This window comes from Podarcis tiliguerta (assembly GCF_965153285.1).
Source record: "Podarcis tiliguerta genome assembly, chromosome: W".
NCBI classification, from domain to species: Eukaryota; Metazoa; Chordata; class Lepidosauria; order Squamata; family Lacertidae; genus Podarcis; species Podarcis tiliguerta.
Window position 1 is genome coordinate 3,744,775 of NC_139552.1, and position 25,785 is coordinate 3,770,559.

Sequence of the window (25,785 nt, forward strand, 5' to 3'; positions counted from 1 at the left end):
TTCAAGAAATTCAGTAAGTTTGATTTGCCAATCTATTATTGTGGGTATTTTGTCTCCCTTCCGGTTCTTTGCTATAAGAACTCTTGCGGCAGCGGATGCGTATAAGAATATCCTTTTCTTATTTATGGGGATGTCATTTGTTATTAATCCCAGAAGATACGCTTCTGGTTTCTTGTTGAATGATTTTAAAAAAATCTTTATTATCTCTTCATTAACTTTATTCCAAAAGGTTTTTTATCACGCTACACCCTCACCACATATGATACATTGTTCCTGTTTCGCTGTAGCATCTCCAGCACACATTGGTTTTTTGCTTATAAATTTTTGCCAATTTCTTGGGGGTTAGATACCAGCGGTAGATCATTTTAATTAAGTTCTGCCTTATTGTGTAACATGCTGTGAATTTGATGTCAATTTTCCACAGCTGTTCCCATAGTTCTAACATTATGTTATGTCCAAGGTCCTGAGCCCCCTTTATCATAACATCCTTTACCATCTCATCCTTGAGTTCCCATTCCAAAGTAGGTCGTACATCCTAGATAGGGTCTTTTTATTAATTTGTAGTAATTCCTTTTGTAATAATGACTCCTTTTCTCCAAAACCAATCTTCTTATCTTGATTGAATATATGCACTATTTGGTGATATTGAATCCAACTGTTACAGAACTGTTTGATTTATTCATATGGTTTTATCTTTAATTGGCCCTGTTCTATTTTTATCAGTTGCTGGTAGGTTACCCAATTTGTATCCATATTCTTCTTTTTTACCGATATCGTCTCCACTGGGGATACCCACCAGGATATCTTAGGCTCTAATAATCTGTGATACCTGTCCCAGACCTTATATAATGAGTTTCTAACTATATGATTTAAAGAATCCTTACGCAATGCCACTTTGTTGTAATTAAGTAGGCATGCCAGCCAAACCTCGTATTCCAGCCTTCTAGGTCTAGAATGTCTGCCTTTTTCAATGTTATCCAGTCTTTTAACCAGTTGAGGCATGCTGCCTCATAATAAATCTTCAGATCAGGAAGACCAAAGCCCCCTCTTTCTTTTTCTCAGTTAATAATTTATACTTGATACGAGGTTTTTTCCCTTGCCATAAGAATTTTACTATGTCTTTCCTCCATATGTTGAAACAGTCCATTTTGCTTATTATTGGTATCGTTTGGAAAAGAAACAATGATTTTGGTAATATACTCATTTTTATGGCTGATATTCTGCCCCACAGAGATAAATTTAATCTTGACCAAATTTCCATATATTTTTCACCTCTCTCCAGGTTTTATTATAATTATCTTCGAATAAGCTTATGTTTTCCATCATCATTTGTATTCCTAGGTATTTTACTTTCTTTGCTATTTGTATCCCAGTCTTGTCCTCAAGTTCCTTTTCCTCCCGATCACTCATGTTTTTTACCATTAATTTTGTTTTTTCTTTATTCAGCTTGTAGCCCGAGACCTTGCCAAAGTCTCATTTTACCCAATAGTTTTGCAATACTTTCCTTTGGATTCTCTACCATTAATATCAAATCATCCACAAATGCCCGTAGTTTGTATGATCTGTTACCCAAATTTATTCCTTTTATATCCTGATCCAGTTTTATCTCTTGATTTAACACTTCCAGTACTAATATGAAAAGTAATGGGGAAAGAGGGCATCCCTGCCTGGTCCCCTTTTCAATATCAAAATATTCAGTCATTTCCATATTAATTATTAAATTTGCTGTTTGCCCCTTATATATCGCTTTTAACCCTTTTATAAATTGTTCTCCCATGCCCATTTTTTCTATAACTTTTTCTATGAATTTCCATGATACATTGTCGAACGCTTTTTCAGCATCTATAAATATAAAGGCCACTTTTTTATTCGGTCTCAGCTCCAGATATTCTATTACATTTATTACTATTCTTATGTTATTGCTGATTTTCCTCTCTGGTAAAAACCCCGCTTGCTCTTCATTAATGTAGTCTTTTAAAACCAGTATGTCTGCGTAGATTTTATAATCAATATTAAGTAGTGAAATCGGTCGATAATTATTGATGTTCTCTTTGTTTTGTCCTTGTTTAGGTATCACTACAATGTCCGCTTGTTGCCAAGTATCTGGTGTTTTTCCTTCTTCCATTATCTTGTTTATTAGTGTCTTCATCGGTAGTGCTAATGAATCTTCTCGAGCTGGCATGTGATGCTACAAGAACTTCCTCTGCTACAAGAAACTTTTTTCTTTTTTATTTCTCCCCCCCCCCCCCGCCCTTTGCCATCTGTTTTAGTTCTTTATAGTCCATTGTTTCATGGTTATATTTAAGTTTTGCTTGTTTACTGTTAGATGCTTGATTGTTGTTCTCCTGCTATTTAGGTGGTTTTTCTTCCCTGAATGTATGTTATATGGTAGTTCTGTTTAGCTGTGGAATGTTTTGTGGTTTATTTTCTGATTTAATTAATCGGTTAGTCTAATATTATAATAGAAGGTTGACAAATAATATAATAGTTTCATATAATCAGAGAGGTAGCTGATGATTAGCTGGTTTGTCCTACTCGACTATTAGAGTTTATCGAGTTGTTGCTATTATAAGCAGAATAACTAGGCTGGGAAAGAGTAACATCAATGCCATCAATGGAGGATAGTATGAGGCTTGGGATTGCTACCGTGGAGGGGTGAGGGAGGTATGGCGGTGGGGGCAGATTTTATAGGTGAAGGGGATTGAGATACAGATATGCTCATACCCGTTCCAATCTGTGCCCCATCTCGAGGGACGACGGTAGGGTGAGCAAGGATTACTCACCTCCGTCACTGGTGTTGTGCAATGCCAGCTCTATACGCAGCAAAACTGCCACCCTGTGAGATTTATTTACCTCACAGGGGGTCAACCTGGCTTGTGCGACGGAGACCTGGGTGCGCGAAGAGGAAACAGTTACCTTACAAGAGATGGCACCCCCGGGTTTCTCTGTCCTCCACCAGTCACGGACTGTGGGCCGGGGGGGAGGGGTGGCATTATTAATCCGGAAAGATTGTCCTTTCAGGGCTCTACCATCGCCATCGATCCCCGGCATTGAATGTGTTGGCCTAGTGTGGGGTTCCGAGGAGAGCTTGGCTGTCTGCCTGGTGTACCAGCCATCTAGCACACCAGCAGCCACCCTGTAAGGCCTACTGGAGGCAGTGGCCGGCTGGGCCTTGGAGTTCCCTAACCTATTGGTATTGGGGGACTTCAACATCCATGCTGATGCCACTCCTTCCTCACAGGCTCTGGACCTGGTGTCTTCCATGGCGACACTAGGGCTTTCCCAGTTTGTTTCGGGCCCCACACGTCAAGCAGGCCACACGCTGGATTTGATCTTTGGTGCAGGCATAGATGTGATCATGTTTCCTTCGATGAAGGTGCCATAGTCTGATCACTACGCTCTGAAAGCCAGGATTGACTTTCCACCCCCACCCTGCTTAGGTGGCGAGCCGATTTGGGCTCGCTCGCAGAGGCTGATGGACCCTGATAGATTTCGTCAAGCCTTGCGGGACCTTGCTCCCCCTGGCGACTCACTGACTGAGCTTGTTGAGGGCTGGAATATCCAGCTCCTGGCAGCCATCAATGAGATCGCACCTAAGCACCCTCTGCGACCCCGCAGAAACTGGGCTCCCTGCTTTACCGAGGAGCTCCGGAAAATGAAGCGGGACCTCAGACGGCTAGAGCGAGTATGGCAGGGTGCCCGCGACAGAGCTTCAATAACATCTTATAGGGTTTTTATGAAAACCTATGAGATGGCAGTGAAGGCCGCTAATAAGTCTTAATTCTCGGCCTCCATTGCATCCGCTAGCTCTTGCCTGGTGCAATTATTTAGTATAATTATGTCTTTAACGTCCCTGGAGGGAAAGCCAAATTTAAATAACAATTTGACACACAGCTGTGAGGCATTTGCGAGCTTTTTTGCGGAGAACGTCCTGTTGCTCCGCCGTGACCTCCCTCCCAATTTGGATACAATAACAGAACTGGAGGCCCCTTGGCTGTCCTTGGGTCCAGTGTTGTTGTTGTTTAGTCGTTCAGTCGTGTCCGACTCTTCGTGACCCCATGGACCAGAGCACACCAGGCACTTCTGTCTTGCACTGCCTCCCGCAGTTTAGTCAAACTCATGCTGGTAGCTTCGAGAACACTATCCAACCATCTCGTCCCCTGTCGTCCCCTTCTCCTTGTGCCCTCCATCTTTCCCAACATCAGGGTCTTTTCCAACGAGTCTTCTCTTCTCATGAGGTGGCCAAAGTATTGGAGCCTCAGCTTCACGATCTGTCCTTCCAGTGAGCACTCAGGGCTGATTTCCTTAAGAATGGATAGGTTTGATCTTCTTGCAGTCCATGGGATTCTCAAGAGTTTCCTCCAGCACCATAATTCAAAAGCATCAATTCTTCGGCGATCAGCCTTTTTTATGGTCCAGCTCTCACTTCCATACATCACTACTGGGAAAACCATACTTCGGGTCCAGTATTGGACCACTTTGACTGGATATCCCCAGCCAATGTGGACAAACTCCTCCGAGCTGAAAAGCCCACCACCTGTCCTCTTGACCAGTGCCCATCCTGGCTGATTAGAGCGTGTCCAGACAAGGTGCGCCCCCCCCCCGGGATATAATCCATTTGTCCCTTGGCACTGGGACATTCCCAGAGTAATTGAAGGAGGCAGTGGTGTGCCCGCTCTTAAAGAAAACATCATTAGATCCTTTAGATCTATCCAATTACCACCCGGTTTTGAATCTTCTGTTCCTGGGTAAGGTGATTGAGAGAGTGGTTGCTGAACAGCTTGGTGGGTTTCTGGATGAAACATCGGCTCTGGATCCATTCCAATCCGGCTTCCGATCTGGTCATGGGACCAAGACGGCTCTGGTCGCCCTAACAGATGATCTCAGTAGGCAGCTGCATCGAGGCGGGTTGAGGCTGCTGATTCTTTTAGACCTGTCAGCAGCCTTCGACATGGTCGATCACGAACTCCTGGACCACCGCCTCGTCGATGTGGGGATCCAGGGCACAGTCCTTCAATGGCTGCGCTCATTTCTCTCTGGTCAGGGACAGAGGGTAGCGTTTGGGGGAAACTGTCCTCGCACCACTCCTTGGTGTGTGGAGTGCCGCAGGGTGCGATACTCTCCCCGATGCTTTTTAACATCTTTATAGGCCCCCTCGCCCAGCTTGTCCAGAGTTTTGGGCTGGGCTGCCATCAGTATGCTGATGACACCCAACTCTATCTGTTGATGGATGGCCATCCTGACTCGGCCCCAGACACACTGATCAGATGTTTGGAAGCTGTGGCTGGATGGTTACGTGGGAGCCGGTTGAAGATAAATCCTTCGAAGACAGTGGTCCTTTGGCTGGGTCTGGATGATATGGGATTTTGGGGGGCAACTCCCATCTCTTGTGGGGGCGCAATTAGTGCCAGCACCGTCCGTTAAGAGTTTGGGTGTAATCTTTGACACCTCCCTTTCCATGGAGGCGCAGATTACAGCTATAACAAAGGCAGCATTTTTCATCTCCGCCAAGCTAAGCAGTTGGCTGCTTACCTCTCTCGCCCTGACCTAGCCACTGTGAACCATGCGATGGTCAGCTCCAGACTGGATTATTGTAACTCACTCTACGTGGGGCTGCCCTCATTGAGACTGACCCAGAAACTGTTGGTTTCTATTTCCCTCACTGAGCAGCAGCTGCATGTCACAAGACATTGTTTGCGTTCCAGTCAGAGTTACCGTTGGGTTCCCACGGGAATGGGAGACTGGATGTGCAACCACCCACACCCACTGATCAAGGTCCTGATCCTGAATCAGAGACTGAATCGGGTGATTCAGAGGATTTCAAGAGTGCGAAAGCCTCTATGCGACCCTCTGAAGGCTCTGATCAAGAATTGGAGGAACCATTGTTTACCATTGGCCACTTTTCTCCTAAAAAGGAAGAGGAGAGTGTTGAAGACTTAAGGCTAATTCGCAGGTCACAAAGAGCCACTAAAGGCAGATCTCCAAAGAGATTTGCTGATGAATTTGCTAAAACAGCAGTGGCAGCTGTTAAAAGCTCCAAGAAGGTATTTGAACCTTCAAGCTTCCAAGAAATCCAGGACTTGGATTGAAAGGATGCTGAGCCATGGTTAAATGCCATGAAGGCTGAGCTTGATTCCTTAGAGAGGAACAAAACATGGGAGCTAGTTCCAGTAGTTCTAGGAATGAAACTGCTTGGAAGCAAATGGGTCTTCAAAGCGAAGACAGATCAAAATGGCAAGATAGTCAGACACAAAGCCGGATTGGTAGCCAGAGGTTTTTCACAGGTACCAGGTGAAGACTATCACGAGACCTACTCACCCACCGTGAAATATGAGAGCATTAGGCTTATGCTCAAGCTTGCTGCAGAGGAGAAACTGCATGTTTCCCATCATGATGTGAACATAGCATTTTTGTATGGGACCCTGGGTGAATCAATTTACATGCTCCCACCTGATGGAGTACAGGTAAAGCAGGGATTAGTTTGTTCTCTCAAGAAATCCCTATATGGTCTCAAACAGAGCGCCCAATGCTGGCACTCAAAACTCACAGAAACGATGTTTTCTCTAGGTTTTGAGCAAGGGAAAGCTGATCCATGTGTATTTGTCAAAGAGGAAGGGCAAAAGAAGCTGTATTGCTTGTTTTACGTTGATGATATTTTGTTCTTTTGGAAGGATGTCACAATGTACAATAACGCCCTAGCTCAACTGAAAGAGCACTTTGACATGAAAGATCTTGGTGAGGTAAACAACTACCTATCTCTAAAAATAGAGAGAGATCAAGATGGTAACATTCTAGTACACCAGTCATGGAAAATTGCTGATGTGTTAAGCAAACTAAACCTGATGGATGCTAACCCTGTAGACACACTGATGACAACAGGTTATCAGGTAGATGACACTGAAGGAGCATTTTCTGACACTACACTGTACAGAAGTGTCCTAGGCAAACTAAACTTCATTGCCAGATGTTCAAGACCAGACATTGCTGTTAGCTGTAATTTGCTAAGCAGACAAGTCAACAATCCTACTGTTAAGGATTGGAAAGCTCTGAAACGCATAGCTTGCTATTTGAAAGGCACTATGCATTACAGACAGAGATTTAACAATCAGAAGTCTGGTGGTCTTCAGATATTTGCAGATGCAAGTTTTAGTGGTGACACTACAGACAGGAAAAGCACGTCTGGAGTTTGCTACATGTACAATCAGGGTCTTTTTGATTGGTCATGCAAGAAGCAAACAACAGTTAGCTTAAGTACTTGTGAAGCTGAACTGAATGCACTGTCTTATTCACTTAAAGATTGTGAATGGTTGCTACAATTGTGCAAAGACATGAAAATTCCTGTCAAATGTCCAATCCAGGTTTAGCAGGACAACAAAGCATGTTTGGCTTTGCTGAATTCTGAAGGCTGTAAGCAAAGCACGAAGCATTTGCAATTGAAACTGCAACATGCTAGGGAATGTGTTCAGAAGGGACTCGTAACGGTGTCCTATATGCCAGGTAATGAAATTCCTGCTGATGTATTGTCCAAGGTTGTTCCAAGGGATCAACACTGTACCTATGTGCAGAAGTTGGGTTTGTACTGATATTGTATGAACATGCTGCCCGGTGATGTTCACAGAAAGGGGGAGGATGTTGGTTTCTATTTCCCTCACTGAGCAGCAAAATACTTGTCACAAGACATTGTTTGCATTCCACAGTCAGAGTTACTGTTGGGTTCCCACGGGAATGGGAGACTGGATGTGACGTACACTGGTTTCCTGTTTTTCAGTGTTCTCTCGGTTTCTTTGTGTCGAGAAGAGTTGCTTCTCTGCTCTCACAGAGGCAGGATGCATGATTGTATGCTCTCAGCATAGCTTGTAAATAAACTTCAGCATGTAGCACATTACCTGCTTATCCTTTCGTTGCAAGACTACACTCTGCTTGGGCTCAAGATAAAACGAGCCTGTATCAGCTCCAGATGGGCCGGAGCTGATCAAAAACTCACAGAAACTCCAGCGGGTGCAGAATGCCACGGCAAGACTCCTTATGGGGTCCTCGCTGCCAGATCACATTCACCCAGTGCTATCCCAGCTGCGCTGGCTCCCGGTGGAGTACAGGATCAGGTTTAAGGTGCTGGTTTTAACCTTTAAAGCCCTATATGGCCTAGGACCCCCATACCTATGGGACCGCCTCTCCTGGTATGTCCCACGGAGGAACTTATGGTCTTCAAACAAAAACATCTTGGAGGTCCCGGGCCACAGGGAGGTTTGGCTGGCCTCAACCAGATCCAGGGCTTTTTCGGCTGTGGCTCCAATCTGGTGGAACGTTCTGTCACAAGAGACTAGGGCCCTGCGGGATTTGACATCTTTCTGCAGGGCCTGCAAGACAGAGCTGTTCCACCAGGCCTTTGGCAATCCTCACAGAACTCTAGCCTAATGGTTGCCATTAATTTTATTTGAACTGATTTTATAATGAATTGATTTTAGAATGCTATATTATTTTACTGTTGTTAGCCGCTCGGAGCCCGGCTTCGGCTGGGGAGGGCGGGATATAATTTTTTAAAAAAATTTATTATTATTATTCTAATTTTTTATAGTGAAGGGCCGTAATTCTGTCTGGACCAGGGGATTTTCCTTTCTTTGTTTTTCTTATGGCTTCATGTATTTCCATCATAGACAATGGCGCATTTAAAGATTCAGTTCTTCCTTTTGGTATCACTGGTAGTTGTTTCCGTTTCGGATATTCTTTTATCTCCTCTTCAGTCTCAGTCTCCCTCTTGTATAGTTTTTTAAAGTATCTCACAAAACTGTTGTTTAACTCTTTAGGGTTGTCTAGGAGTTTCCCTTCATTCATTATTCTGTCGATTATCATCTCTTTCTGTTTTTTCTTCAGTTGCCATGCCTACATGTTTCCAGGTTTATCTGCTGTCAGGGAACTGCCATTGGAGCGGGAGGCGGAGAGGAGGCTCCCGGACGATGGAGGAGAGGGTCCTAGTAGGAGGAGGGACAGCCCATCCGCTGGGGAAGGCAATCAGCGTTACACCAGTGGAGAAGGGGAGGAGATAGAGGAATCGGAGAGGTGGCTCCAGGACTCTTCGCAGGAGACCAGCGGAGAGGGGACAAGTGCTCCTTTGCCCACACCCACCTTGCACAGAAAGCTTTCGCGCAGGCAACGGGGGAGGAGACTGGGAGTCAAACAGCTTTTATGTTGGAAGCGGTTTAAGAAACGCCCACTGACGGATTCTGCCAGCGACTGAGGCAGCCACGGAATAGAGGCTGTCCTGTCAAAAAGGGTTCAACCATGCAAGCTAGCCATGAGTAAAGGCAACTTACGTACAAGCAATCCCTAGAACCATTACAGCAATCCGTCAGTCCCTTACGTTGCTTGTGCGCAGCGTGGAGGAGACACAGCATGAGCGTCACCAGGGGATCCGGAGGCCAGGAGCAAGCAGCTGGAGGGGAAAGTCTCGTTGAGAGAAACCGAGACTTGGAACAGCATGTGGCTCTCCTAAAGGCGCGGCTGGATGAAAGGCGAGCTCTGGATGCACAGGTCAGACCCACCCGCATCGCCAGGAAAGTACCGGGGTTGGTACAGAAGTTTGGGGGGGACCCCCAAGACTATAATGCGTTCCGAACGGAAATAGAGTATGCCTTGGAACTGCAGCATAATGACTTTGCAGATGATGCAGAACGAGTAGCCTACGTGGTGGGGCATCTCCGGGGGGGGGGGTCGTGATTGGATTAGGCCCCTCATGGCAACGCTGAATACGGCCCTGAAGGACCTTAAGAAATTCTTCCAGGCCGTGGATGCGATGTATTCAAGTGAAGTGGCACAGAATGTGACTAGGCGGGAGCTGATGGGGTGCAAGCAGGGGAGCCAATCAGTTAGGGAATACTGGTCACGTTTTGCCATGCTGATCCACCGGCTCGGATGGAATTTGGACTCGGAACCAGTACAAATGCTATTCGAGGAAGGTCTGTCTCCGGCTGTGAAGGACGAACTGTCCAGGGCACCCCGCCCGACGTCCATGGATCAGCTGACCAAGGCTGTGCTTGCCATTGGAGTACGACAGGAAGCGCGTGCTCAGGAGAAGTGTGAGGGAAAGGGAGGGGAACGTTGCCTTGACTACAGCATTCCTGAAATACCAAGGCAGCTTTCCCAGGCTCCTGAGCCAATGGAAGTGGGTGGTGCTCACGTCAGCGGGATTTCAAAGTCCAGTGAAGGTCGCAAAAGGGAGGGAAAGGATTGGAAGACGACTAAGAAATGCTTTCTCTGCCAACGGCCAGGACACTTTGCCAGGGTCTGCCCTCAAAGGAAGGCCTGGCAAGGGATGGTGGGGACTGCTGCCAGTGGGGAGGAGAAGCAGGAGCAAGAACAGGCGCAGGGAAAAGAAAGTGCCTGGCTGCCAGTCAAGAGCGCAAGCAGCCAGGCGAGCAACCAATAAAAGCGCCCCAGCCTGAGCGCCCCAGAGCAGCTATTGCTGTAGAGGTGGTGCTAGAACTCCCGAATGGGCACCCAGTCAAGGTTGAGGGGTTGCTGGATTCAGGCAGCTCCTGTAATTTCTTCAGCAGGGACTTTGCCCTAGAGCACCAACTCCACTTACTACCTTTGGATTTTCCCTTGCAAGTGACCACCATAGATGGCAGGGAACTTCTGGGAGGGGAAGTGACACACCAGACCCCCCCAATGCGAATGAGGGTTTCCAGGCACACTGAAACCATCGCCTTTCACGTGGCCACACTGGCCGGACCTCCAATAATATTGGGAATGAGCTGGCTGGCACTGCATGACCCAGTAGTAGGAGGAGGGACAGCAATCCCTAGAACCATTACATCTGCAAACTGGAATGATCTTTGTTTCATCCACCGTATATTGTTTTCTACTTCAAAATTTACTATTTGTCAATCGTTGTCAGGATTTAAATAAACATTTACAACTTTATTTACAGAGAACAAGAAATATAATCAGTAATAACAGAACATTATGTATAAACAGCATAATGTAACATTTGGTGTAACAAACCAGAAATGGAAGTTGGGGAAAGTCAACAGGGAGGGGGGAAACTAGAAAATGGATGTTAAATGATGATATTGAATAATTGTTATATATATATAAATTAAAAGGTCACCCAGTGAGCTTTATGGCTGAGAGGAGATTTGAACCCTGGCCTCTCCTAGATACTAGCCCAACACATTTAACTGATGCAACACGCACATGCACACATACAGACTTTTACTCACTCTGTTTCTTGTAATAATCCTCCCATGCCTTGCTGTAGTCTGGTTGGTTGTTCTGTTGCTGGCTTTGTTGATCTGTGCAAGGCACCGTGGGACAGAAAAAGAGGGAAAAATAGAATGGATGGGATGATGATTATTTAGGGGTCAGCACCAACACTTTGAATTGTGCTCGGAAACGTACTGGGAGCCAATGTAGGTCTTTCAGGACCAGTGTTATGTGGTCTCGGCGGCCGCTCCCAGTCACCATTCTAGCTGCCGCATTCTGGATTAGTTCTAGTTTCTGAGTCATCTTCAAAAAAAGCCCCACATACAGTGCACTGCAGTAGTCCAAGCAGGAGATAACTACAGCATGTACCACTCTGGCAAGACAGTGCACAGGCAAGTAGGGTCTCAGCCAGTGTACCAGAAGGAGCTGGTAGACAGCTGGACACAGAATTGACTTGTGCCTCCATGGACTGCTGAGAGTTCAAAATGACTCGCAGGCTGTGCACCTGGTCCTTTAGGGGCACATTTACCCCATTCAGGACCAAGGAGTCCCCCACACCTACCTGCCCCGTGCCCCAGAAACATTCCTTCTGTCTTATCAGGATTCAGCCTCAATTCATTGACCACCATCCATTCGCCAACCACCTCCTGACACTTACACAGGACATTTACCACCTTCACTTGGCTACTTCTTCTAAGCATATAATTTTGGAGCACGATTCAGTTTCAATCTTAAAACATTGTTGTTATGGGGTTGGGGGAAATGGAAAGCCCAAATTTGTAGGATGCTACAGAAATGGGTGTTTTTTCCTCTGTTATCTGTGCTCTTTGTATCAGGAAACACATGCAGCAACATGACATATGTTATGTGTGGATTGGATTGTACTCCAAAAGGAACAAGATAAACCACCATTCTTTGCTAAGGAAACCCACATTTTCATGGACTGAGTCAATCATGGAAATTGAAAGGCAGCTTTGCATAGTCATAACATCATGGTTACTGTATTTTTTGCTCTACAAGACTCACTTTTTCCCTCCTAAAAAGTAAGGGGAAATGTGTGTGCGTCTTATGGAGCGAATGCAGGCAGCGCAGCTATCCCAGAAGCCAGAACAGCAAGAGGGATCGCTGCTTTCACTGCGCAGCGATCCCTCTTGCTGTTCTGGCTTCTGAGATTCAGAATATTTTTTTCCTTGTTTTCCCCCTCCAAAAATTAGGTGCATCTTGTGGTCTGGTGTGTCTTATAGAGCGAAAAATACGGTAATTTGTTTTATTCTGGTTTCCCTAGCCATGGAAAAGTGCCACTGGGAATCTTATCCCACTCCTAACTTTGGAGATGTCACCAGGTGCCTGTAGGTTTGAATGTGCATCTTTCAAAACAATAAGGGTTTACAACAAAACTTTATCTTTTGTGTTTACAATACTTATTTTTTTGTCACCCTCTTTCAGCCTTTGGGAAAAGTGGTGTCTAAGTATCCCAGGAATGCAAGAGGCTGCCTTATACTAAATTGGTCCTTCTAGCTGCAGCAATGGTGGTGCCTCTCTCACTCGTGGGAGAGATTCTGGCGTAGGAGAAGGGGGTAACCTGAGGCAGAGTTGCCTTCCATTTCCCCTTGAGGGGAAAGGATACTCATGGTCATATCCTGAGCTTGTTCCTGCCGCCGTGGAAGCAGGGGAGAGTGAGGTGCTGGGTGCAAAGTCCTCCATCACTAAAGCTGTCTCCAAGACCGCCATGCTAAGCAGCCAAGCACCTTTGCAATTGGGACCATTGGAATAAATCTAAAGGAGCACCCAGGACTGGATGTGAACTACAAGCTACAAACTATTTGGCTATCCCCACAAAAAATGAGATATGAGACTTGAATGACAATTCCTGCATAGACTAGATTAAAGATGGGGGGGTTAGATCATCTTTTGTTATTATTTTTGTAAACATTTATGATAACAAAGTTTAAAACTTATTTTTATTAAGTAAGGGTTCAGAATCCGCCCCCCCCCCCCTTGACCATGGAAATATAAGAGTACAAGTGAGGATTTTTAAACAAGATAGAGAGAGATTGGAAACTTGTGAGGGAGAGGTGGTTCAGGGTAATGTGACGCTGCTGGAACAATGGAGGAAGCGAAGGCTGCCCTAAGATGTTTTGCTAAGACAGAAATGCCTTTCCTTTCCTAGACTGATGAGACTTACGGAGGACAAAACTATTAATGAACTACCAATGAAGCAAATTAAAATTTGGACTTTTGGATCATTGGATGATATCATATGATGAAGAAGAGAAGAAGAAGAAGAAGAGTTTGAATTTGATATCCCGCCTTTCACTCCCTTTAAGGAGTCTCAAAGCAGCTAACATTCTCCTTTCCCTTCCTTCCCCACAACAAACACTCTGTGAGGTGACTGGGGCTGAGAGACTTCAGAGAAGTGTGACTGGCCCAAGGTCACCCAGCAGCTGCATGTGGAGGAACCCGGTTCCCCAGTTTACGAGACTACCGCTCTTAACCACTACACAACATTAAAAGCAAACTGGCCAGAAAGGAGCAGATTTGTCTGCATAGAGAAGAACTGGAAATTCCATTGGGGGGACACATCCACTTGAGCGGTTAGCATCAGGGGGAGAGGCTGCAATAAGGATTATGAAATATCTAGGTAAAGGCGGTTAGCCCCCTGACATTATGGGTTTGCTTTGAAGTTGCTGGTGGGAAAATATATCAAGTGAGATGGTCAACCTTGGAGTTCCTATCTTAAAAAAAGAAGACTACAGATTACATGGGACATGGGACAAAGGAGCTGAGCAGCAAGATTGTTATGTCTCGACACACACAGATGGAAGGAGAAGTTTATTTCATGTTATTTTTTTTTAAAAAAAAATATTTATTTCATTTTTCACAAATACAAAAAAATTTAAAAAGACAATATACAATGGAGTAAGAGGAAAAAAACAAAAAATTAAAATTAAAAAATACATAGAAAGCCTCTCCCCCACCCCATCAACAAGAAAAAAAACAAAAAACAAAGACATTAAAAAACACACTTCCATTTTTCAAAATTCCATCCTTCAGTAACTTATTTCCTCGACCTCCTCCCACCTCCCTTTTTGTATTCCAATTATTAATTAAGTCAGCAAATTCTTTCCATCTTTCACTGTTTACTCACTTATTTATCTTAATCCATTTAAACCTTATCCTCCCATCAACATCTAGCAAATTATCTATACTCCAATCTAATAAAGAAAGAAAAGAGAAAACCCTTAAATCTTATACCCTTAAATCCTAATGTCTCAAATCCTTATCATATTTCCACTAAAGTCAAATAAATTCATTCCACCATCTCCCAACATTCCTTAATTATGCAATATTATACTGAATGCTGTTTTAGAAAATTCCCAATTTTCCCCCACCATCTCTTCCCCCTGGTTTCGGATTTTATCAGTCTTTTCTGCTAATTATCAGTCTTTTCTGTCAGTTCCATTAATTCCATCAACCCGGTGCTCTTATGTCCGAGGCTCTTAACTCTTCTCCCTGGTCTGTCTGCAGGTTTCTTTCAGAACCTAAAATTAAATCCCAAAGGGCTTTTTTCTCAGCAGCTCCTTTATTCAATTTCAACATGATTGCCCAAACTCCATGTTCAAAATTATAATCCAGAAGGTATTCCAAAGCATACTCCACAGTCTCTTTGAGGTTACGGAGTTCCATTTTTCCAAGCTTTCCCGCAGTGCCACCCTGCAACAGAAAATCCATCCATCTTGCCTTGCTCAGTCCAAGTGGGGCACTGCCTCTCCAGATCTGACTTTCAAAGTCCATAACCTCGAACTTCAATTTATGTCCATCAATTTGAGTCACTGAGGCCAAGGCTTCCACTTGAATTTCATCTTGCAGAGACAAAACAGGTTGTTTTGGTTGTTCCATCCTCTTCTCCAATACTTGCCCTTTCGAAGTTAGTTCCACATCCCGAACAGCACCTGATGAATTACTCACCTTCTGTTCCAAGACAGATACATTCTGTTCCAAGCCAGAGACACTTTGTTCAAGAGTGCCCACTGTCTTTATCACTTGTTCCAACAGAGCAGTTATTTTATCAGCCATGTTCCCAGGAGCTTCTTGTTTTTCCAGTATTATCTTAAAGTTCTTCAAGGCCACTTATTTCACAGCCTCCATTCTGTAATGGAATTTTCCGCCTCAGAAGTGTAACAGTCGCAACAGTTTCTGAAGCTCCCTCTATCGGCAACAGTTTCTATTTTTGTTATTTTCAGTTCAGAATTCAGTTACAAAATTACAAATCAGCTCTTCTTTTTAAACCACGAAATCAATACGAAAAGATATATATCTCTATTCAACCATCCATCAAGATGTGTTCCATTCCCCGTTATTATTTTTTCAAATCATAAAGTCTTTTGACAGCCCGATCCCAGGCTCGAGACAGTGGTAAATTAAATCATCTTCTTCACTGTCCTGCAGGTTTAAATTGTCCATAAAAGAATTCCCCCCTCTTCCCCTGCTTCCGAGGGGGTGTTCAATGTCTTAAATGGTGAAAATTAATACTTTACAGAATACTTTTCGTAGGCTTCAGCTTACAGCGGCTTTGCTTTAATCTTTTTACAAAACGGAAGGTAGACTTCCTGTTTAGACCTTCACGTTCAAGTGCCAAATCCAAATATTTAGTGATCCAATTCAATTTACTTACGAAAATTTACTTCAAGTCCAAATGTCGACAGGAAAAGTCGGCGCTTTCTGGCAACAGCTGTGCGGCTTCACTCCCTGAAAGTAGCGGTTGATTCGATGTACCGTGCCACTCACCCCACGTCGCTCCGGAGCCCCGAAACTGGGTCTCCCCGCGAGTAGGGGAGGCGCAAAAGGTACATGCCGAATCCCAAGCCCACGGTCTTCTTCCAACTGTGGTTTTTCGCGGGTCTCCGCCTCGCCGTGGCGGTCAGACCCTTGTTTCCAGGGAGCGGATTCCTCCGAGACGGAGGAAATCCGCCATTAACCAGAAGTGAGAAGTTTATTTCATGTTAATTCATATTAATTAATGATTTAGCAGGGATTGACAATCTGATTAAGTAACCTCACTTGTTGAAGTTGGAAATGTTAACTTAATATACATGCAGGAATTGATTGATGGATAGTTGTTTGAAAACAAATTAAGTTGAAAAGCAAATATATTGTATGGTGATGTAAGGTATGTGTGATGTTTGAAGATAAACTAGAAATAAGTGGGAAATATGATGCAGCACTATTGAGAACCATTGACACATCCAGGAAAGCATGTGGGAAGTCAGTCAGTCAGATTTGGAAAAAATGTTAAATTTGTCTTAATTTGTTTTACAGCCTCGTGCACCATGAATTTGTTTAATTTAAAGCCATCCAAGTTGGACACTTAGCCATGGTTTGGAGTAGTGTTACTGGGGCATGGTGTGGCAAAGAACTCCAGATATTATTGTCAGGTTTGCATTTTTTTTGTACAGAAACTATTGGTTTAAGGTGTAGAGATCTTTACTATTCTATTTAATTCAATAAGGTTCTGGAAGCTTCTCTGTGTGATACAAGCTAGTGCAAGCTGAAAGTTTCTAGCTGTCAAATAAGCTTCTATTCTGCCTGGAAACAAGCAGAAGGCTCCTGATGTTTGGGTTATTCCTTCAGAGAAGCTGAACAGCCAGTTCAAACTGGTTCTGTGCTGGGAAAAGGGGAGAGAATTGACCCCCCCTCACTCTAAACCGGAAATGGCAAAAGGAAAAAGTTCAATGCTAAAACTAACTAGTCAGGACGCAAGGCAAGAGAATTTAAAACACAAGTGGTTTGATTTGCTTTTAGATATTAAAAGAGAATGTGAGCAGATAAAGAAAGATGTTAACAAAACAGCCTCTACTTTTTTAAAAAAATACTAATGTACTTTCAGAGGCTGCAAGACAATTAAAAGAAGTGAATGCACAAACCACCAAGGTGGGACGGGTAGACAAACGAGGTCTGAAGAACATACGAGGGAAAGTGAGAATAGTCAAAGACAAAAATGGGATTTAATGTGATATGATATGGGAGGACCTGACTGATAAAGATGGTACCTTGTGTGAAATGATTAGGGAGGCTTTTGACTTTGATGAGAGAAATTACAATGCGTTAACAATGGAACTGAAAGGAAAAGAAGAGATTTTATTTAGGCGGAGAATGAAGAGGGCAATTGCATGTTGATTGCCCTCTTAGAAGACAAAGTCCAGCAACTGGAGGAACGTGTAGCTACGCTCCAAAGAATTAGAGAGCTGGAGCTCTTCTTGGAAGCAACAGAGCACACCGTCTCCACCAAGGAGGAGACAGGGGACTCCCCTGAGAAGGAGGCTAGTTCACCAACACAGGAGCCAGATATATGGAGAAACGTGACTCAAAGAAGTAGGAGGCCCAGGGTTCGCTGTGATTGTTTAGAAATACACAATCGTTTTGAGGTCCTCTCCCCTAGCATGGAAGACGAAGAGCAGACTCTATTTGAGGATCTCTCCCTCATTACAGTCGATCAGGTATATGGAGACGAGCAGCAAAGTCAGTCCTCAGGGAATGTGCAGGCGACCTTGGAACGGACAGCTCACGGAAGAACCCCGACCAAACCTAAGAGGAGGCGAGTAGTGGTGATACTGAGGGGAACAGAAGCAGTGATCTGTGGGCCTGACAAGATGTCTCGGGAAGTGTGCTGTCTCCCCGGGGCTAAGATCCAAGATGTAACTGAACGATTGCAAGGAATCATAAAACCCACTGACAAATACCCCTTCCTCTTGGTTCATGTGGGAACCAATGACACTGCAAGCAATAGCCTCCAGAAGATCAAAAGAGACTACGAGGCTCTGGGCAGGAAATTGAAGCAATTAAATGCACAAATTGTCATCTCATCTGTCCTCCCAGTTGACCGACGTGGCCCAGGGAGAGAGGGAAAAATAGTGGAAGTGAACAGCTGGCTTCGCAAATGATGTAAACAGGAACGGTTTGTATTCTTAGATCACGGACTGCAGTTTCTTGAAGATGGACTTCTGGCAAGCGATGTGCTGCACCTCACAACGGTTGGGAGGAATGTTTTTGCCAAAAATCTCAGAAACCTCATCAGGAGGGCTTTAAACTGACTAATGTGGGGGAGGGAGAAAGGCTCCTGAAGGTAGGAGTCTATCAATTGATGATCATCCAAATGTCATAGACCAAATGGAGCAAAGAGCACGCAGACCTAGTGGTGGGAGGGAAAAATCCTTAAATAAGAGACACGGGGGAATTATTAATGGACTTCAATGTCTGTACACTAATGCGCAAAGCATGGGAAATAAACAAGATGAGCTTGAGCTCTTGGTACAGCAAACTAAATATGACATAATAGGCATCACTGAAACCTGGTGGGATAAGTCCCACGATTGGAATGTAATAATGGAGGGATACAATCTATTTCAGAGAAACAGACCAGACAAGAAAGGAGGAGGAGTGGCCTTATATGTCAGGGATGTGTATACCTGTGAAGAGATCCAAGATTTAGAACCTCAAAGCCAAAGTGAGAGCATTTGGGTCAAAATTAAGGGAGAGAAGAATAACAGTGACCTCATTGTGGGAGTTTACTATAGATCCCCAAGCCAAACGGAGGACATAGATGATGCCTTCCTGGAACAGATGGCCAAGCATGCAAAAGGAAGGGAGACAGTAGTAATGGGGGACTTCAATTACCCAGATATTTGTTGGATGTCAAACTCAGCCAAGAGCATAAGGTCAAACAGATTCCTCACTGGCCTTGCAGACAACTTCATTGTCCAGAAAGTGGGAGAAGCAACAAGAGGAACAGCCATTTTAGATCTGATCCTAACCAATGTTGATGACCTGGTTAGTGGGGTAGAAGTGGAAGGATCATTAGGCGCGAGTGATCATGCTCTTCTGAAGTTTACTATACAACGGAAAGGAGCAGCCAAGCATACTAGGACTCAATTTCTTGACTTTAAGAAAGCCGACTTCATAAAACTTAGGGAAGTGCTGGGTGAGATCCCATGGACAGTAATACTAAAAGGAAAGGGAGTTCATGATGGCTGGGAGTTTGTTAAGAGGGAGATAGTAAAAGCACAACTTCAGGCAATACCAATGAGACGGAAACATGGAAGGTGCCTAAAGAAGCCAGGGTGGCTATCTAAAGAATTTTTAACTGAGTTAAGATTAAAAAAGGATGTGTACAAAAAAATGGAAAAGGGGGGAAACCACCAAAGAGGAATTCAAACAAATAGCCAGCACGTGTAGACACAAAGTCAGAAAAGCTAAAGCACAGAATGAACTCAGGCTTGCTAGAGAGGTTAAAAGCAACAAAAAAGGCTTTTATGGGTATGTTCGTAGCAAAAGGAAGAACAAAGAAACAGTGGGGTCACTCAGAGGAGAAGATGGTGAAATGCAAACAGGGGACACAGAAAGGGCTGAACTCCTCAATGCCTTCTTTACCTCAGTCTTCTCCGATAAGGAAAACAATGCCTGACCTGAAGAATTTGGAGCAAAAGATTCAGCAGAGGAAACACAGCCCAGAATAACTAAGGAGATAGTACAAGAATACTTGGCTAGTTTAGATGTATTCAAGTCTCCAGGGCTAGATGAACTGCATCCAAGAGTATTAAAAGAACTGGCAGATGTGATCTCAGAACCACTGGCAGTCATCTTTGAGAATTCCTGGAGAACAGGCGAAGTCCCGGCAGACTGGAGGAGGGCAAATGTTGTCCCTATTTTCAAAAAGGGGAAAAGAGAGGACCCAAATAATTACCGCCCAGTCAGTCTGACATCAATACCAGGGAAGATTCTGGAGCAGATCATTAAGCAAACAGTCTGTGAGCACCTAGAAAGGAATGCTGTGATCACCAATAGTCAGCATGGATTTCTGAAAAATAAGTCATGTCAGACTAACCTGATCTCGTTTTTTGACAGAATTAGAAGCCTGCTAGATGAAGGGAACGCAGTGGATGTAGCCTACCTTGATTTCAGCAAGGCATTTGACAAGGTGCCCCATGATATTCTTGTAAAGAAGCTGGTAAAATGCGGTCTTGACTATGCTACCACTCAGTGGATTTGTAACTGGCTGACTGACCAAACCCAAAGGGTGCTCATCAATGGTTCCTCTTCATCCTGGAGAAGAGTGACTAGTGGGGTGCCACAGGGTTCTGTCTTGGGCCCGGTCTTATTCAACATCTTTATCAACGACTTGGATGATGGACTCAAGGGCATCCTGATCAAATTTGCAGATGACACCACACTGGGAGGGGTGGCTAACACCCCAGAGGACAGGATCACACTTCAAAACGACCTTGACAGATTAGAGAACTGGGCCAAAACAAACAAGATGAATTTTAACAGGGAGAAATGTAAAGTATTCCACTTGGGCAAAAAAAATGAGAGGCACAAATACAAGATGGGTGACACCTGGCTCGAGAGCAGTACATTTGAAAAGGATCTAGGAGTCTTGGTTGACCACAAACTTGACATGAGCCAACAGTGTGACGCAGCAGCTAAAAAAGCCAATGCAATTCTGGGCTGCATCAATAGGAGTATAGCATCTAGATCAAGGGAAGTAATAGTGCCACTGTATTCTGCTCTGGTCAGACCTCACCTGGAGTTCTGTGTCCAGTTCTGGCCACCACAGTTCAAGAAGGACACTGACAAACTGGAACGTGTCCAGAGGAGGGCAACCAAAATGGTCAAAAGCCTGGAAACGATGCCTTATGAGGAACGGCTAAGGGAGCTGGGCATGTTTAGCCTGGAGAAGAGGAGGTTAAGGGGTGATATGATAGTCATGTTCAAATATATAAAAGGATGTCACATAGAGGAGGGAGAAAGGTTGTTTTCTGCTGCTCCAGAGAAGCGGACACGGAGCAATGGATCCAAACTACAAGAAAGAAGATTCCACCTAAACATTAGGAAGAACTTCCTGACAGTAAGAGCTGTTCGACAGTGGAATTTGCTGCCAAGGAGTGTGGTGGAGTCTCCTTCTTTGGAGGTCTTTAAGCAGAGGCTTGACAACCATATGTCAGGAGTGTTCTGATGGTGTTTCCTGCTTGGCAGGGGGTTGGACTTGATGGCCCTTGTGGTCTCTTCCAACTCTATGATTCTATGATTCTATGACTAGAGAAGAAACAAGAAGGGAGGGCAAAAGGTTTAAGAGGCTACTTTATGTGGTGGCAATGTAAAATTATCAAAAAGGTCTGGGAAAAGACATATAAAGATTTGAAGAAATTGTGGGAAATGATTATTGTTAAAAAAATTGAAGTTATGATCTTGAAATGTACAGGACTTGATGGATTGTTTGAGCAAAAGACTTTGTTCCGATATGCGAGACTGGATGCCAGGCCAAGACCAGCCAGCTCCTATGGAAGGAAGAAGCCTTGACCAAAGAAGATAAAGAAGATTGGCAAAATAAGTTACTGAACTATGCAGGACAAATTATTACAAAAAAGGGCAACTGTTTAATGCATATTTTTTAAGCTTTGCGTATAGATTTTTACATTAGTATAACTTTTAAAAGTCACTTGTAATAAGATGAAGAAGGTTTTGAAATGGGATTGTTAAGTATATAAGATTTTATGGACGTGCATGAACAAGTATATTATAATGGAACCAAGAGGGGGAGTGAAGTCAACCCAAAAATTATGGTTTAATTTGGTTATGATTTTTTTCTTTTTCTTTTTGTTATTTTTGGAAAATCAAAAAAATGTTATCAAACAAAAACACAAACTAGTTTTGTTATCTCTTTCATGCAAGGTCATGCTGACTATAATAGTAAGGTCAGAAGGAGTCTGGGTTTCACTTTCTGTCTCTCCTTCTGGTGTGGTGTTCTGTATGTAGTATGCTTAAGTGTTAAGGTTTTAGTCTTATTGTAAGTGTAAGTCTGCTGCAACTGGATTTCTTATGGACTATGCCAATCCTGAGTTTATGGATTTGTAACTGTTATGCTCAGCTGCCTTCAGTAGTGAAAAGCTCTGCTGGATGAAGCGGATTCCCTCTGAGTCATTTTTTTGGGAACCCTGCATTGTGTTTAAGATTTTACTCTGCTAACATAAGTTGAGCTCTGCTCTGGATCAATATGGAGCAGAAAAATGACAATTATATGCTTGGAAGAAGTACTTTATCCATGAACAGTTAATTTTAAAATGACTAGTTAGGCCATATTTTTATGTGGGAAAGCATTGAAGAGTTAAGGCAAACAATGACCACATTTGCAATGTTGAAGCAGCTCAATCCAGAATTTTGCTGCCTCATAATGCCCACCACAGTTCTTAAACCAGTTCTTAAACCATAATTCCGCTTCTGGCAACAGACAGCTGGAAGTTTACAGTCTGGGCACAAAGGAGAGAGTGGCTGTCCCATTTATCCCCAGCAACTGGTTTCCAGTGACAAACTGCCTCTGATTGTGGAGACACACTTTTATCTATCATCACAAACCATCCAACACGATCCCCCTCCAATCTGAGCTAGTGTCTATTATCACATTGGGGCCTGGTTCAGTTAACCATGGCCAAACATGAATGTGCTAGCATTCCTAGTAGAAATGGTAGCTGCTTTGCTTCTCTCCTGTCACCTTGCTGCCACATTACCCGGACCTGAGCTATGGATTGGCTTAAAAGTTACATACCAGCCTGAGCTCATAGTTTGTCTCACTCCACACAACGAGCTACAACCAATTTTTGTTTATGGTGGACTTTTAGGGGAAAACTTTTTTTTTTAGGTGACTTCAATGGAGTCACTCACCCTTACTTAGTCAGAACAAAGAATAAAAAAGAAAGCAAACAAAATAAGCTACCAAATGCGTTCATCCAATTGATAGATTTAATGGGTTTGAATGACACTTGAAGGTTTATGTTAGGATTTCATGCTTCCCAATGCTGTTTTTTTATTATTGGTATAATTCCCAAGCCTGTCTAAGTAAAGCCTGAGAAAGGAAGTCTGTCTTATCACTCTTCCGTTGTAAGACTGTGAAACTGTACTTTCACTTTTGCCTGCCTGTTCTCTCTCAGAGCTGGATGAGAGAGAGCACCATGATTCCTTCTGTGTAATACAGTGTAAATAAATAGTACAGTGGTACCTCGGGTTACAGACGCTTCAGGTTACAGACGCCGCTAACCCAGAAATAGTGCCTCGGGTTAAGAACTTTGCTTCAGGATGAGAACAGAAATCGTGTGGCAGCGGCGTGGTGGCAGTGGGAGGCCCCATTAGCTAAAGTGGTGCTTCAGGTTAAGAACAGTTTCAGGTTAAGAACGGACCTCCAGAACGAATTAAGTTCTTAACCCGAGGTACCACTGTAGTTTAGAACTACAATGCCTCTTTCTTTTGCTGTGTCAGGAGAGAAGGCTAGTGTGCATAAATCAAGTTGGTTTATGTCGCTGGAGCACCCTGGAGACGCTCACAGATCCGGGGGGGGGGGGGGGAGGGCTGCACCAGAGGACGCTCACAGATCCGGGGGGAGGGGCTGCAGATAGCCCGGAGCATTATCCCAACAGTTTAATCACCCAACGGGAAAATAATTTACCCACTTTTCTGATCCCAATAATTCAGTGGGAAGACTCAACGAAATAGGGATCACAAAGGACATGTTGAGTGAATTCCAAAAAGCTGAAATTCACCCCAGCACAATTTCAGACCATAACCTGGTGGAAATATAGTTAAAAGAGGTAGCGTATGAACGAAAATCTATTAAAAGATGAAAAGATCTTACAAAAAGCCCAACAAACACTAAAATACTATTTTGAATTGAATTCAAATCAAGGAACATATATGAAAACTGTCTGGGAGTCAAGTAAAGCTTAGGTAAAGGTAAAGGGACCCCTGACCATTAGGTCCAGTTGTGACCGACTCTGGGGTTGTGGCGCTCATCTCGCTTTATTGGCCAAGGGAGCCTGCGTACAGCTTCCAAGTCATGTGGCCAGCATGGCGAACCAGAGCAGCACACGGAAACGCCGTTTACCTTCCCACCGGAGCTGTACCTATTCATCTACTTGCACTTTGAGGTGCTTTCGAACTGCTAGGTTGGCAGGAGCAGGGACCGAGCAACGGGAGCTCACTCCGTCGCGGGGATTCGAACCACCGACCTTCTGATCGGCAAGTCCTAGGCTTTGTGGTTTAACCCACAGCGCCACCAGCTTAGGGGTTTCTTTATTCAACAAAATGCATATGAAAGAAAAATGAAAGAAAGGAAAAACATTGAAATATGGGAAGCACTAAAGCAAAAGGAAAGAGAATTATTCAAACATCCAGATAATGAAAACATTAAGCAAAACATCAAAATTCTTCAAATGTCATTCTCAATGTTGATAAATGAAGAGCTGGAATGGAAAATTAAATGGTTGAACCTAAAACAGTTTGAATTTGGGAATAAGCCTGGAAAACTTCTGGCCTGGCAATTAAAGAAAGAGAGAGGAAAGGATAATTAATGAAATCAAAATAGAAGATCAATGGATTGATGACCAAAATGAAATAAATAATAACTTTATCAAATATTATAAAGAACTATACCAAGAAGGGTCAGAAGGAATAGACAAAATTAAAAACTACCTAGAGGAAAACAAATTACCGTAGATCCCAGAGGATAAAATTACTTTATTGAACTCACCAATTATGCCTTTAGAGGTTCAACAAGCAATACAAAGATCCAAAACAGGGAAAACCCCTGGTCCAGATGGGCTCCCAGCAATATATTACAAAAAAATGGAATAAATTCTATTTCTCCCCCTAAAAGATCTAATGAATGATATACTGATGAAGAGATGCCTCCCAAACTCGTGGAAGGAAAGTTACATCACGCTTATTCCAAAGCAAGGAGCTGACCTAACAAACAAAGCCAACTACAGGCCAATTGTGCTTTTAAATAATGACTACAAAATCTTCGCAGATGTCCTAGCCTCCAGGCTCAAAATAACTCTACAAGAACTGATACACAGAAGCCAAACTGGATTTCTACAAGGGCGCAAAATGCAGGAAAATATTAGACATGTTATTAAAGTGTTGGAATATTTGGATCTCAAAATAGACAAACCTGCTGTGATTATGCTAGTAGATACTGAGAAAGCATTTGATAACATCTCGTGGAAATTTATGAAAGAACTACTGGTAAAAATGAAATTTGAGAAATTTTTTGTAGAGGAATAAGGGACATATATGCTGGACAGCAAGCTAAAATAATTATTAATGGCAATATTACGAAGGAATGCCAAATGAATAAAGGTATATGCCAAGGCTGCCCCTTATATCCCTTAATATTTATTTTGGTTTTGGAAATTTTAAATAGAAGAATACTAGAAGAAAGCCAAATTAAAGGGAGATAGGTCTTATAAAATAAAGGCATTCGCTGATGACTTGCTTATAATGACGGAAAACCCAAAAGAGAGCTTATCAAAAATAATGGAAATAATACAAAAAATTGGCAAAGTAGCAGGATTCAAACGAAATAAAACAAAAACAAAAATACTGGTTAAGAACACATCAAATCGAGAAAAAGAACTGGAGGGGGCCACCAGGGGGCGCACTGGAAGATGGCCGACAATAACATCTCTCCGACCCACATGAGGTAATTAAGAGGCTGATATTGGAGTATGCAGCCTCCCTTGCCCCCCCCCCAGGGAA

The 25,785-nt window shown here is 43.5% G+C and overlaps 1 protein-coding gene across 5 annotated transcripts in view; it reads right to left on the bottom strand.

Annotated features, from left to right (window-relative positions):
* Positions 1-25,785, bottom strand: part of LOC310668837 (far upstream element-binding protein 3-like) — a 340,163-nt gene that overhangs the window by 16,692 nt on the left and 297,686 nt on the right. For 4 of the 5 annotated variants that reach the window (XM_083422169.1, XM_083422171.1, XM_083422170.1 and 1 more), the window contains one exon: positions 11,220-11,291. The exons of the other annotated variant lie outside the window; for it this stretch is intronic. In XM_083422169.1, coding sequence (XP_083278295.1) covers positions 11,220-11,291 — 72 coding nt within the window. The remainder of the gene's footprint in view (positions 1-11,219; positions 11,292-25,785) is intronic. 5 annotated transcript variants of the gene reach the window in all.